This window comes from Nuphar pumila, chromosome 13, assembly GCF_984573655.1.
Source record: "Nuphar pumila chromosome 13, dmNupPumi1.hap1.1, whole genome shotgun sequence".
Lineage (NCBI taxonomy): Eukaryota > Viridiplantae > Streptophyta > Magnoliopsida > Nymphaeales > Nymphaeaceae > Nuphar > Nuphar pumila.
The window spans coordinates 52,271,246-52,286,169 of NC_143261.1; the positions used below are offsets into that span (position 1 = coordinate 52,271,246).

Below are 14,924 nucleotides of genomic sequence, written 5' to 3' on the forward strand. Positions count from 1 at the left end.
GTCAAGTACTTTTGTGTTAACGTATCTTTGTGACACTTCTTATCCACTCGAAAGGCAAAGATGGTGCAAGGTGGTAAAATATATTTCAAAAATATCACATAATATATAATATATTGGTAACATAATATAAAATAAAATATAAAGTTCACATGACCCAGCCAAGTCACGAGTCACTAAGGATGAACTGAGTAACCACTTATCGAGTTTTAAAACCATGGTGTATTTGTGACACACTTCTCAGCTACTCAAAAGGCAAAGGCGGTGCAGGGTGAAGCTGAATTCGGTTCCTGCCGAGCCTGTATCAAACTGGGCTCAACTTTGTTGGCCGGTAGGTCTGGTCGGAATGACCTGAAGGCCAACTATCGCTAGAGGCCTTAGCCGCGCTGGTTTTGCCTGCCATACATACTGTTGCTGTCTTACCTTTGTCCTCATAAAAAGTCGTCACGCTCGAGCTTCGCAAAGAATAACGCCAATGAAATTTGAACCTAGACCACTCGTCCTTAGTGGCATGCCTGCTTAAAAGCGGGTCCATCCATCCACGAAGCAACGCCTCCGCAATTCGGGCGGGATCCCTTTTCCCTTTTCCGCTCTCAACAGCCTCGTTGAAGCGTCGTCATCGTCCTCCCGACTATTAGGGTTTCTTCTGGTTCGTTCCTTCGCTAGTTTTTTTTTTCCCTGTAAGCGGAAACCTCCATTTTCGCGATCCACTCCGTGAGCGATGGTGAAGAGAAAAGAGAGGCGCCTTGCCGCCATGATGGCCGCCAGCCGCCGGGTGAAGCTCGATCTCTTCGCGGAACCCGCTGGTATTCTCTCTTTCTCTCGCGGAAAAAATCGTTCTCGTCGGGAAATTATCTATCTGGTTTGCTATACGGCATCGCCGGCGTGCTCGCGAAGCCGGCGCGTTCTAGCTCCGATTCCTCTGAGGTTCGCATCGATGGCGTCTGAGCTTCCCACTAGGGCTCCGCTCATCTGGTAGGAGCGACTTGCGGATGTTACCGAGTTGGTGGACGTCGCGAGCTCGAAACCCGCAAGGTCTAAGATGGGTGTACTGCCCGGCGGGCAGGGAGGACCTCAAGGGTTGTCCCTTGGCCTGCGCCCCCACCCCCCAAAAAGCGATGGTGCTTGAGTTTTGTTTTTTGTTTCTTAATTCTTCACTGAAATTGCAATACCACAGCTGGTTCGAATTCTTTTGTTTTGCCTTAGGAAACTTCTATTATAAATTCATTTGTTGCTGACAATCTTATATTTGTCGTGTGCTGGTTGGGTTCAAATTGGCGTTTTGTGATATCCCGTTGCTTTTATATGATTTAGGGTTATGATGCTTGCTGTGAGGTGAATTCATCTGGTTTGGTTGTTTGTAAAAGGATGTAATCGGTGTTTTCGTCTGTTTCTCGGTTCTCTTCTTCCCCGTGTGCACGTGCATGCATGCACATGTGCGTGGCGTCGTCGAAAACTTCTGGCGATTTCACTTGGGTATTGCACAAAGATTGTTGGACTCTAAAGGACTTGCCTATCTTTACGGTGTATGATCTATTGAGTTGAAAACCGACAATTGGTTAAATTTCCTGGATTCTGGGAATTCCACGCTGCTCCCCTTTTATGGTTAGATTGTTGAAATGCTGAAAAGTGTAAAAATGAACTAGTTTGGAATTCCGCATAAATAAGATTCCTTTTTTTGGGTTTAGTTTTTGATACTGGCATACCTGGAATTAAATCTTCACTCCGGGCAATGCACTCAGTTGTTTGAATTACTCCTTATCATGTATGAATTTACTTAAAGCATAAACAGATAGAATCTAAAAAATCCTCGCTCCTACTAATCATGTTCTTAAGATGAACAAATCAAAAATTTATTCGACAGGTACTTTTAGATGGGCTTCTTACCCCTGTTTAGAATCAGACTTATTTCTTATTAGGAAATCTAGTGGAACCATAAAATTTTGACAACCATGCCTTTGTGTGCCTTAATATTGTGTTAGGTTTATAGGTGCGTTTGTAAAAAGGTCCATGTGGAGACTTAAAACGAGGGGCCTCAGGATATTTGGTTACTTGATTTTACACCTCTCTGATCAGATTGGAATGTGTGAAGTGTCTTTGGAGTTTTTAAATTTTTCTAGTTGGGTCATTATGAGTTTATGAGGGACATAGTTTACAGTTACTGTGTACCATGAAGGATGTCTACTTTTGCTGGTGCACTATGTCCACGAGTAATTAGCCACTTTAGTAATGTAACATAAATCATATCGAGGGATGTTAGTGCAGGTTTTAGCCAAGAGTTGTGGCGGTCTTTCATCATGACTCAGTCCTGTTGTACATGATACTGGACATAGTGTTTTGCTAACACAATCAACTTGAGATGCAAAGTTAATTTGCTATTCTGCTTTTGATTTTATGTTGGGTCCATAATTATTATATAATGCACTATTCTTCTAACTTTGTTCAAATTTGGGTATTTGGAAATTGACTTGGTGTCATCTGTTTTAAATGTAACAAAGAAAAGGAATTGTTCTATATGCTTGAAGCCTTCTTATTATGTGCATATGCCGTATTAGTTTCTTGGTTACTGTGACTGGGTGTTAACTTTTTTTTTTAATGTTCTACAATTTGTTGTATTTCCTAGGAGAGCTGGTTGAAGCCTCTTTAAATAATGAAGCTGAAGGGGATTTTGATGAAAATGCTGGGGCATCGAAGTCACCATCTTCTTCAGGTGGGTTCCCTCAATTTGCCTTCAAAGGACTATATAGAGAAGATATGCCTGAACAGCCTTATTTTGGTGGAAAAATTTGGAACTGTTGTGCAAGACATGTTATTTTCCTCGAGAACATGGTTATGAGATTGTAGGGTGGCTGGGGCCTTGCATACATTCAACTGATCGGGCTGTCTGTTGATATTATGAGTCACTGCCAGACCTTTTTGGCAGCATCTAAGCATTGTGGAGATCCTGGAGGGAATGTTTCAATATCGGTTCGTATGTCTCTGGCTTTATTTAAATGTACTCTATCTAACTTTTTCTTTATTTGTCCCTGGATGCAGGTGTTTATTGGATTTTCTTATGGCTCTTAGCACCACCTTTCTTTGCATGTTAATCTGTTGAAGTTTAGGCTCTTATTTTGATTTTGTTGCTTTGACCTTGTTGAACATACGATTCTGGTATATAATAGTTACTGTCAGATGAATCTCCTGCATATCAATGTTAGTTAATGGTCTATTCTTCTGCTTTCAGGCAAACCACCGGAGAACCCTTTGCTGTTACTTGGACAATACAGTGATGATGAGTTGGATGAGGCAGAGGGTGATAAACTTCAAGGCGATGCAACCAAAAATTATCTTTCTGGAAAGGTGGCTGTCCATTCCCTTCTTATTCAAATACATTTGCCTACATTCTTTAAAGTGGTTTTCGTTGGTTGTGTAGGTCAAAGTTTTACTTTTTTGTATTCTGCTTGCACATTTAGAGAATAAAGCGTTTGGTCATAGTGGGATGTGTGTCACTGAATGGGATGCACGCTATGTCATAAGAGTACGGCTGTGAATATGGGGATATAGCAATTTTTGTGAAGTTTCTAATATGATTAATATAGGGGCCAAGATGGAGTATCTGTGTGATATAAGGTGCATCTGCTTATTTCTTTTGGACGGGCTGCCACTTCTTGGCTGGTTTTCATGCATGCAATAAAATCATAGAGTATTGGGTTGGCTTATTCATTACTGACAACACACAATTTTTTTTCGGTCTTGTTATGTGGTTAATCTGTTGTGCATCTGGTCTGCACATTCCCCTAAACATATCATGGCATTTCTGAGTTCTAGGTAAGAACAACTCTAGGTCACTTTTTTGTGTTTATGTGTATCTTGTTCCAGTTGTCACCGTGTTTTTGTTCCAATACTGATTCCTTCTTTATATCAGGCACTAGAAATTGCTGATGGAGAGGGTGATGTCACCACACAAAGTAACAGAAAATCAAGTACTGTCGATGGCGATGCAGTGGAACATGTTATCCACGAATTATATTCGTTGCAATCTGTTGATAATGTAGATGAGAATAATATTTCTAAAGTTGAAATGACCCCCGTTTTGGATTCCTTTGGTGAAGCTAATGGGAAGGTTGTAATGTCCGATGGTGATACTTATGAACCCCAAAATGTAGGGGTTAGTACAGTTGTTTGGAAGGCTGTGGTGCATGAGCAGAGTGGTCGCTATTATTACTGGAATGTTGTCACAGGAGAGACTTCATGGGAAAGGCCAAATTCTTTCATTCCAGAAATGTTGCCGGTTGGTGAAGAGGTAGATGCTTCTTCTATTGAAGAAAGGGAAGGTACTTCGTCTGCCTCAAATGGGTTTCATGTTGTAAATAGGAAAGTTTCTACTCATGCTGATGTTCCTGTAATTGAGAGGTCTGAATATGCCACATTTTCATTGAATGATGGTTCAAGCACTGTTCATGATAAAAAGGCCGATGATGGGACTGAAGTTAAAATTTCAAAAACTGAAGATGGTAAGAAAGATGGTACAGAGGTTTTTATTTTGGACACTGAAGGGAGGCAAACATTGTCCAATGATTTATTGAGTGCATCAAAACCTTTAGATCAGGCTGCACCAACACAACGTTCTCTTCCAGTAAAGGTCATGAATGTTGATAATGCAGAGAAGAATACTTTGGACAATGGGGAAACTGTTAGCAGGAGCAAGAACATTCAAGATGAAGAATTCCACGGGAAGCTTGTTGATTCTGATCAGCTTGTTCAACACTGCAAGTGTTTGTTGCAAAGATTGAACGAGCTAGATAGGTAATGTAGTTTTTCTATGCTTCACCATGGTTTTTCTTTGATTCAGTTAATTGAGTTGTACATGATTAAGTTCTTTTATTTGATTCACTGAAGTTTATTTTGTTTCAGGCTTGATGATACACTCCAGGGGCACAATAGGAGATCCAAATATACCTTAGAAGTTGAGATCAGGCTTTCAGACTGCAAAGCCCTTTCACCTTTTGGATTTTCATTGCTTCCACTTTGGTTTCACAATGAGGCACGCCTTAAGCAACTTGCTGGTATTATTAGTGAAGAAGAAGCTTCTCTTTTGTCCAAGTCCAAGCATGTGAAGGCACTAGATTCTCAGTATCTTGCATCTGAAAGCTGTAATGAAGCCTTACACCAAAATTTGACCACAGAATCTGAACCTAGTGAGAATGATGAACATATAGGTGCTTCTGGTGTTGATGGCATTTGCACAATACCCAATGTTGCTGTTGTCGATAACACAATGCAACCTTACGCTTCTGGTGATGATACAGAGTCCAAATCTCCAGGCAGTTTCCCTAGCAAAGTAGCTGTTGATAGTGGGCTAGAAGGAGAGATTGAACCAAATCTCTTTGATGACAATACTAAGTCAAACATGAATCCTGAAATTGGTAGAACTGCGGGGGAAGAGGTTTCTGAGCCCTATGCAAGTAAAGCTGCTACCTCTGTGGAGAGTTCACGTTGTGATGTAGACATGGATGTCGACATGGAAGTAGATGATAATACAAAGACAAACTCCGTACCAGAGATAACCTCTAGCATCAACTGCTTTTTGCCTGGAGAGCATCAAAGCCTTGCAACCCCATCACCTTCGTTGGTGTCTTTACCCCCAGTCCCAGTCCAAGTTGGTGAAGCAATCCCGCCTCCTCCTCCAGAGGAGGATTGGATTCCTCCACCCCCTCCTGATAACGATCCTATTCCTCCTCCACCGCCTGATGATACATCTGTACTTCAGTATACTTCATCTTCTCTGTATCCACACCATGAAAATGTATATCCTCCTTTGCCTTACACACAGCATTACAGTTTCACATATGCTGTTCCAGGTGTTGATTATTATGGAGCCACCACCACTGAAGTCCCTGATGCAGGTTTTTATTCCCATAGTGTTAGTAGTCTGTTTGTTGAAGCTCAGCCACAAAGTTATGAGTCAATGGTGAATCCCATTCCTGAAGCTGCATCAGTCATAACTAACCCAGTCGAACCCGTAGTATATTATGAGATCCCATGTACATCGTTGCCTTCTGTGCCTGTAACTACCACTTTAGATTCTTCTGGATACTATGGTTGTCCAATAACTATTTCTTATCATGATAATGTGGGTCCTGATCATGTGGGTTCTATTGGGGTAACCACTGAGGTTACATGCAGTTCATTGCAGTGTCTTGAAGCGGACCATGGTGTTCCGCCCCTTGGTAGTAGCAAAAGTGAGATATCTACACAAATTGCATATTCGTCAGCCATATCACCAGTTGAGGCCACTACTACACTTGGTGAGAATGCCGTTGCAACTGCAGCTGCAGCAGCGGCGGCAGCAGCTAAGAATCCATCTAAAGGTACCATCATAATGTGATTTGTTTGAGACCAGTTGTGCAAATATTAAATCATATGCATGGGTGGGTGCCTGGCATGCAGGGATTGATTCAATTAAGCATTCTCATGGTGCTCCTAACATTTTGGGTCTTTGTGTACAGTTGTCCGAGCGAAGAAAAAGTCAATAGCTGTTGCACCAACTTTGAGGTCAAATAAAAAGGTCGCCACTTTAGTGGATAAGGTATCACAGAATCTTTTGCCTTTTGCGGTTATTGTTGCTCTCTCTGATGATAATTGAAAAATCGATCTTCTTGGCTTCATGCCTCATGGGTCAATTTTTTTCCCAGTGGAAAGCTGCGAAGGAGGAGTTGCATGCAGAAGAAGAGGGTAAACTTGAAAATGCATATGAGATTCTTGAGAGAAAGCGCCAGAGGGAGATAGAGGTAACCCAGTTAATTCTTGCATGGAGTTTTCCACTTGAGGAACTTCTATCGGTAAGAAAATTTTATGCTTTCTTTTTTTCCGTGTAGGAATGGCATGCAAAGCAGATTGCCAGTGGAGATGCTCAAGATAATGCTAATTTTCAGCCTCTTGGCGGTGACTGGTATGACTTTCGATGGATCCTTGGAGTTTGTCAGTTTCTGCTAACTGAGTTTGCTATTTTAGGGTTCCAGTAACAAGCCTTGGATGCCCAGTTAAACAGTTGCTAGCGGGCAGGCATGCTAATTTCATAACAAGTCATGGTGCATTTGGCATCTGCATGATATGAGTCTTTGTGTTGTGGCATGAAAACCAAAAATAGTTCTTGATACCAAACTCCTATGTTTTCATATTTTGATAAACTAAATAAAATATGTAACACCCATGTAAGATACGTGGTATTGCATAGCAAATGCAATATTCTGTACATTTAGATGGTGAGGGAATGCGCGTTGTTTGGTATCTTTCTGCTCTTGGGGCTAAACTTTGTCCACTTTCTGGAGCATCTGAGGCTCCTCCTATACATGTTAAAATATTTCCTGTATTTATTTGTTTTTACCTTCTGAGTCGTGAATTGCAGGCCTCCTGCTTCATCACTACTATTATGGTTCATCATCATCGTCATCATCATGATCATGATCATGGTCATTGTGGGTTAGGCAGACCCCCTACCAGTTCATTAATCAAAAAACAATTTTCAAGGATCTTCCTAAAAGGAAGCTAATCCATAATAGGATACAAGGCAATTCTCAAGAGATACCCCATAAACAAAATCGAAGACCCAACCCTAATATTATTGTTTTATAATGAATCTTGATTTTTATTTACAGCACTAGATCTAAGATCCAGAGATTCAAGACCCACTATTGCTTTCCCCATTAAACTCTTTAGAGTTTTAACTTTCCTTGGACGACCCACTTTTTTAGGGGTGGGAGATAAGAAACCTTTCTTCAACATAGAAGTTTTGCCACCTAACACTTGAGAAATATTTCCTTATTTGATTCTTCATTTTGTGGTCGTTGTTGTCATCATCATCATCATATATTATTATTATTGAGAACTTGGTCCAAGGGATGCAGAATTGCAACAATCTTGGGATACCCACACTCCTGGAAGTAGGTCTAAGGCCCCAATCCTGATCATCATTCCCATAAGGGAAAGGATGGATTTGAACCCATGATGTTCCATTCTGTCAAGCCAGGATTACCAGCTCCGCCTGACTTGTACTGGTTCCAGCTTTGTTTGTAGGCTATCATTTAAGGCTATTTGACTGTATTATAGTACACTTTTATCCTTCGTGATAAATTTAGCCATGCTCCATCTTACAGGAGAAAAAAAGTGAAGCGCAAGAGAGCAGATCAAACAACTAACGAGGTTCAAATTGAATTGGAGCAAGCACCTGTGGAGACACAGCAGCCTGATGTAACAAAATTATCAGAAAACCTTCCATCTGGATGGCAAGTACGTATTGTACATTCTTCTCTTGCTACAAAATTGGCTTTTTTTTATAACTTGAAAGTTGAAAACCAAAGTATGAGTGCCGCTATTTCATGTTGATATTGTTAAAAACGGTATCACCTGAACTGAGATAGTTTCAAAACATTGTCTGTTGAAGTTTGAAAATATCATGTTTTTATCTCACATTACTAAGGCTATATATATATATAGCATTTTCTTATATTTTTTCATATTGTCTTGTGTATTCTCAAAATTTGAATTTATCAATATTTTCCCCAAAACCAAAATTTTGAGTTATTGCAAGATTTTTCTTTGCGGAGAAAATCACAATGACTATGTTTGTGACCATGCTTAGAAGTTAAGGGCATGTTCGGTTGGATCACATGAGATTCACTTTCTCATTTGAATGAGAAAATGAATCTCATTTGTATAAGCAGCCGAACATAAAAAGATTAGCTGTGAGAAAGTGAATCTCATTTACCTTTTTAAATGAGTCACTTTCTAATTTGCTTGAGATTCAAAATCACATGATTCGGAATCATGGTTTGAAAGAGCAGCCGAAAGTGCCCCAAGTCTCTTCATTTCCTTTTCATATTCTGATCGCTTCATTTTCATGAAACTATCAAATAATTATCAATAAGAAAATCTTTTCATTATTGTGGATAAAACATGTATTGGAAAGAGATTTGTTTAAAAATGGGAATAACGACCCTTTACAGGTTCTCTTACGTGAAACAATCTACTGACTATTTTAATGTTCCAACAAAATCTTCAGATCTGGGACATGTTCGTTTCATTACTCAATAGTACAATGATATTTAGTAAAAACTCATAGCTTAGCTTATCTGCTTAATTTATATATGCGAAATACTGAAAATATTGTAACATACTATCTAGTAAAAATTCATGGTTAGCTCATCTGCTTAATTTGACCCCACAAATGTGTTTGGCATGGTTGGTTTATGAGGAGAAAAAAAAATCAAAGGCTAACAATTCACCAACTTTCGTGTAAAAAAACTTGTTTTCACGTCCAAATAAAGGACCATGTGGTACGTATCTATGGGGTTGGCTCGAGTAGATAAAGCTCACAGGCAATTTTCTCATAGACAGATGCAAAGTCTTTTCTTAGAAAGCCAACTTCATCATCTTTCCTGCATGGTTTATCATTCGGTGCCATATTGGAAGTGTGCTGCTGCACCTGTTCACCCACCATCTGCTGTTGGGCCTCACATCGAACACACGCTCTCAAAGATGGAGGGTGATTAGGTGCAGCAGCACACTAAAACTGTGCAATCATATTTCACCTGGTCCTCTATCTATTGTCTAATGGGGTTTCTTATGGTTTGCAGGCATATTGGGATGAATCTTCTGGTCAGGTTTACTATGGAAACACGTTTACGTTGGAGACCACATGGTCCAGACCTATATCTTGATCTGCCATTTCCATGCATGCAGCCTTGCAAGCGCGTGGCTACTTCATTTTGGCTCTGTACAGGAATATCATGTCCGTATTTTTCTTGTTGGGAATGAGTGTAACATGCGTGAGTATTAACATCTCGACGCTGAAAGTTATTGCTTCCCATTGTTTATTGCCTCTCTCTCTCTTATGTGGCACGTTTGTGTGCCACAGGGCTCGTGCGTTTCTGTCGGCTCCACAACCTCCCATTGAAACACGGAATTCTCCTTTTGTGAGAAAAGAGACCTGTTTTCCAACGAGAATGAAGCCCGACAGGAGGGGGTTTGTGTTGGACTTTGTTTCTTATCCTGTGGGGAGCCCCTTTCTTTGGCACGCAAACGTTTCCATAGGGTCCGTTTGTCTAGTCAGGATGGGGACTCTGTGCCGCTCTACGTGGTAAATGATTCTGCCCCATTGCTGTTTAACCTGGTCATCAATAGTTCAATTTTGTTTGATTTGTATCTGAAAAAGGCCACACGCGGTATGAAGACTTGGTCGTGCTGGCTCAGACTGACATATTCTTGGTCATCGAGCTGGTGACAGAAAACTTTGAGGCTAAGATCCCTTCCCCCCGAGGCCTAAGTATTTAGGTAGAGTTTTGACTTAATTGGAATAGATCAAACTAAACTAGAAGATTCAAAGTAGAAAAAAAAAATAGTAAAATGAAATTTAAAGAAAAATAATGGGGATTAAAATAGGATTTCAGAAAAATAAGGACTAAAATATTTTTTTTTTAAAAAGTATTAATATAGAATTTCAAGAAAAATAAGTACTAATATGAAATTTTAAGAAAAAAATAAGTTATAATATGAAATTTCAAGAAAAATAAGTATTAATATAAAATTTCAAGAAAAATAAGAACTAATGTAAAATTATCATAAACTGAGGTTTCAAAAAAGAATATCAATAAATAATAAAAATAATAAATAATAAAAAGATAACTAGGTAGTTAAGATAGTTGAATTAGAACTAAACAAAAGAACAAACCAGGGGAGGACTATTTTTGTTAATCATAACCTTGGGATTTGTAATTTGAGTGAGATCTACTAAATCCCAATGTGAATCTAAAAAAAAAATCTTAGGTAGAATAAAATAAGGAAAAATGCTAGAATCCTTAGCTTGGTATAGGTTTTCATATTAAGTAATCTTCATGTGATATGGAAGTAAGAGTTGGTTACACATGAGACAAAAATTTTGAAAATTGGGTTGGATAAATCTCAACCTTTCATTTACCCTAAATGATATAAGCCACACATCTTTGATGTAATCATTACCTTATACCTATAAATATCATACTAAATTGAGAAGGAGAAGCATCCACGAGTTCTCTCTTTGTTCTCTTTTTCTCTCACAATTTTAGTATTTTGCTTATCTTCTCCACTTTACTATAATGTAAGGTGCCATTAAAGAACTTTACTTTACACCATTAGTGAGTTGAAGGTCTAAAGGTGAAGTAGATCAAGCTAGTTGCAACAACAAGATAAGGTAAGTTGATTTATGTTTTATGCATTTTGATATTTATTCAAACTTTCCTCTCTCATATCTTTCGTCTCTCCTCAAACCATATAAACATGTGTTTCGTAAGATATGTGGGTATGATGAAAAAATTTACATGTTATGTACTATCATGATTACCTCATTTTCTTTCATATATCTACTTCTTGAACCCCATACGATTTTGACAAGGTATATGGTTGAAATGAAGGTGCACCAACTCTAATAGTGTTTTCTCATTTCAAGAACCATGATCAATCATAAAAAATATTTGTGTTTTTATAAAGTCTTCACTCTTGAAAATTTTAAGCATCTCACGATTTCTATTCCTCTCTAAGCATACTTAAGAAAACATCATATTTACTACGTAATGTTGGAAATCCATGTGAATATGAAATTGAGAATTATAGTGTGAAGGTGATAGAGCTCACAAATTGGAAATGACTTCTTGAATATCCATATGATTATGATAGAATTCGCTAATTATAATTGGTTTTTCAAAAATTTGTATGAATGTGATGGGATTCACAAATGGGAAATAATTTCTTGAATATCCATGTGAACGAGAGAATTCATAAAGAAAAAATGTTTTTTTGAAAATTTGTGTGAATGTGATGGAATTCATAAATTGGGAAATAATTTTTGCTTGATAAAAAGGCTACAGAAAGAGTGAAAAATAACTATTCAAGACTTACTTTAATTCTTAAACTTTTGATAAAAGTGAGTTGTTTAAATTGGTAATGAATTGTTTCAAAAGTGAAATGCATATTCGTCATAATGCTTCTAACCTTTTTTGAGATTTTTACTTTTTAAAATAAAACAACAACTATGCCTCAACACAATGACAGCCATAGTTTTTAAAATACTAAAAATTTATACATGTGTGGAATAGTGGTTGGACAAACCTAGTGTGGTCCATACCAGGTCTGCACCATGCCCAAACCATGCAGGTTTGAACCAACAAATGGTTCGGCCCTGAATCAATTTGGGTCAACACAGACCCACCCGAAACTGAACAAACCAGATTGGGTGGTTTGCTCCGAGCCGCCTCTACCAAATGGTTTGGTCCAACCAAGGTTCAAACCTATGGCACTGTCTGATCCAAACCAGCCCAATGCTAGTTGGACAAACCAGCATCCAACAAGTTCATCCCTTGAAAAACTAGAACAAATAAAAGAAACAAAATTTGAAGAAGAAAAGAAAAGATTTGCAAATCAAGAATCAATTTTGAGGAATTGATATAAACCGTTTTGACTAAAATATACTACGCAGCAAACTACCTTGCAGATTTTCTTATATGCATACTTGAAAGGTCTATGCTAAAGATTAAGTCTTTTCGTACCTAAAAACATCATTAGATATTCATAACCTTTCAAAATTTAAGTGTTTAAAGAGCAATGCAAAGAATGAATTCTTATTTGATTATATGTTTGGGTATGATCAAAACAATGATACGTTGTTCAAAAATCAAATATGTGTATGTATATGATTACAACTAGTGCAATGATTTGTCACACAAAAGGATTGCACTTGTGTACACTTATACTTGAGACAATGCAACATGAAAGAGCATGCGGGTCTATGCGTGTGATAGATGCATGACCAATATTTTTATATGCTTATGATAAAGGCTAGGCGACATTGCACTAACAATGTTTATGAAATTCACCATATGACAAACACTCACGAAAATCATATGTATTTACGTTCACGAATATGTTAAGTATATTTTGACAAGGACAATGAAACAATTATGCTCATGCTTGACCTAAACACATTGGGTCATAATGTCTATACACGGGCCGAGTGCTATATGAAATTCTTGTTCTGTATCATGCTAAATTGCCTATGAAATGGTAAGGTTATGCGAAAAAGAAAAAATGTTTATGACATGAAGAAATACACTTGTATATGCATAAGTAGCGTATGATGCATAGAAGCTTGTGATCATGATGTTCATGTTGTTTTCATATAAGATTATTGCCTCTCAAATTGGCTATGGTGTCTTCGTAAAATGATATGCATAGTACTTGGAAGAAGTATTTCTATTTGCATCTGAATTGTTATGCTATGACACGATGTATTGAGGCATGGTAAACAACATTTGACTTATGTGTGGTATGAGCTAACTGTGAAATACGGTGCTCTAAGAGAGCTTGAATGGGCTGCGACCCTATATCGTGAGAGAAAGTCCCGTTTCATAGGCAAACAACCATACATTTAAGATCTTAGTTATCGCCTTCATAGGCAAGGTGCTCACTTGGGAGCACGTGATTTAGGCTGGGCAAGACCTTGTCATGTCATACTACCCTAAGGGAAGTAAGGAGGCTATCAAGTCTAACTATCTCGTGAAATGAGGACATGACTACTAACTACTCATAATGAAGATGAAACTACTTACGTCACCCGTTCACACTTTGGTTCACCTTCAAGAGGGTGGAACAATATAGTCTTGAGTGACAAATGTTGCATATAGGTTTTAGCTATATGTTATACCGACTTGAAAAATAAGGACCAAATGCATTTTTGGGACTTCCGTCACTCGAAATTAGAATGGTCAAGATCATCGAAAAAATGGTGGGCCTCACGCTGCAGCGGCAAGGATTGCAATCTGGGTTTGCTCTTGCGTAGAATATCTCTCAATTTTTTGAGACCATGAGCTTGAGTTGGTTTATCCGGTCATTAAGATGTTACGACAAAAATACAATTGACATAATAAACACCGTAGTATGCTCGAGTGGCGCGATGACAATTTCCTCGGCGTACCTAGAGAAGCTAAAGACTATCGACACTAAAAATACTGACCCTACTAACTGACTAACGTAGCTAATTATGATTTATTGCATATTTGAGATTCTAATTCTAGTTATGTTATTACATATTTGAGATTTAGTTATGTTATTGCACATTTGAGATTTTAGTTATGTTAATGCATAATTAGGATTCCAAGCTATGATCATATTATTGCATATTTGAAATTCCAGGTTATGATCGTGTTATTGCATAATTGAGATTTCAAATTATATTCATGTTCATTCAATTTGTTGCATGCTATTCCTTGACATGATGCATATGACTGCCGAGAAGCATGTTATGATAGATGTTTTGATTATTTATATGCGTAATTTCGCTTACCGGCTTGCAAGAATTTTGACTCTGTTTTATGGGGTGCAGGTGACGAATGACGATGCAGTACGGGAGAGCAGTGTGACGCAAGATCATGACCCATCATTACCTAAGTTGTCGATTTTGGAACTAGCTATTGGGTGTCTCATTTTTAATGAGACGTCTTAATAATATTTGGGAATGTATAACATTTCAAACTATATGTGACTCATGAAATGAAAATTGTTTCCTTTGATTTTTGAGATGAATCTGAATTTCAAATACTTAACTCATTTATGTAAGCCACCAGGATCGTTAGACTTTTAAAACCCAAACAATTTTCGTTGAACTATTTAATAAAAAAAAAAGATTAAAATTTAATATTTTTAAGTTATAAATTTTGGGGCGTTACACCCAACCACACTAAACCAATTGATGCTGATGCCTCAACAAAGTAATGGTCAGTTTTGAAAGCCTCCTGTCTAGTTGAGTTAAATATCCGGTTCGGTTTTGACGAATGCAGTTTCAGACTTTCAATGTACAGTGTGAAAAGTCCCAATGTGTACGTGCTTAATTTAGGGTACTCAGCAGGTCAAACCAATTT

The 14,924-nt window shown here is 38.1% G+C and overlaps 1 protein-coding gene across 2 annotated transcripts; it reads left to right on the top strand.

The window, feature by feature from the left end:
* Window positions 1-551: 551 nt before the first annotated feature.
* Window positions 552-9,962, top strand: LOC149818373 (uncharacterized). 2 transcript variants are annotated; one of them, XM_089985434.1, is made up of 10 exons: window positions 552-803; window positions 2,621-2,707; window positions 3,224-3,339; window positions 3,905-4,785; window positions 4,894-6,350; window positions 6,489-6,568; window positions 6,675-6,770; window positions 6,858-6,931; window positions 8,136-8,268; window positions 9,615-9,962. In XM_089985434.1, exons 1-10 carry the CDS (start codon window positions 719-721, stop codon window positions 9,696-9,698), a joined length of 3,093 nt encoding a protein of 1,030 aa, XP_089841560.1. In that variant the 5' UTR covers window positions 552-718; the 3' UTR covers window positions 9,699-9,962. The 2 variants fall into 2 exon arrangements, with proteins under 2 accessions (XP_089841560.1, XP_089841561.1); XM_089985435.1 differs by lacking the exon at window positions 552-803 and adding an exon at window positions 889-1,118.
* Window positions 9,963-14,924: the final 4,962 nt, after the last annotated feature.

Coding starts and splice junctions, on each gene's coding strand:
- LOC149818373 (XM_089985434.1), top strand. CDS start 719: ATGGTGAAGAGAAAAGAGAGGCGCCTTGCCGCCATGATGGCCGCCAGC. Junction 6,771..6,857: donor AGCGCCAGAGGGAGATAGAG/GTAACCCAGTTA, acceptor TTTTCCGTGTAG/GAATGGCATGCAAAGCAGAT. Junction 6,932..8,135: donor CAGCCTCTTGGCGGTGACTG/GTATGACTTTCG, acceptor TCCATCTTACAG/GAGAAAAAAAGTGAAGCGCA.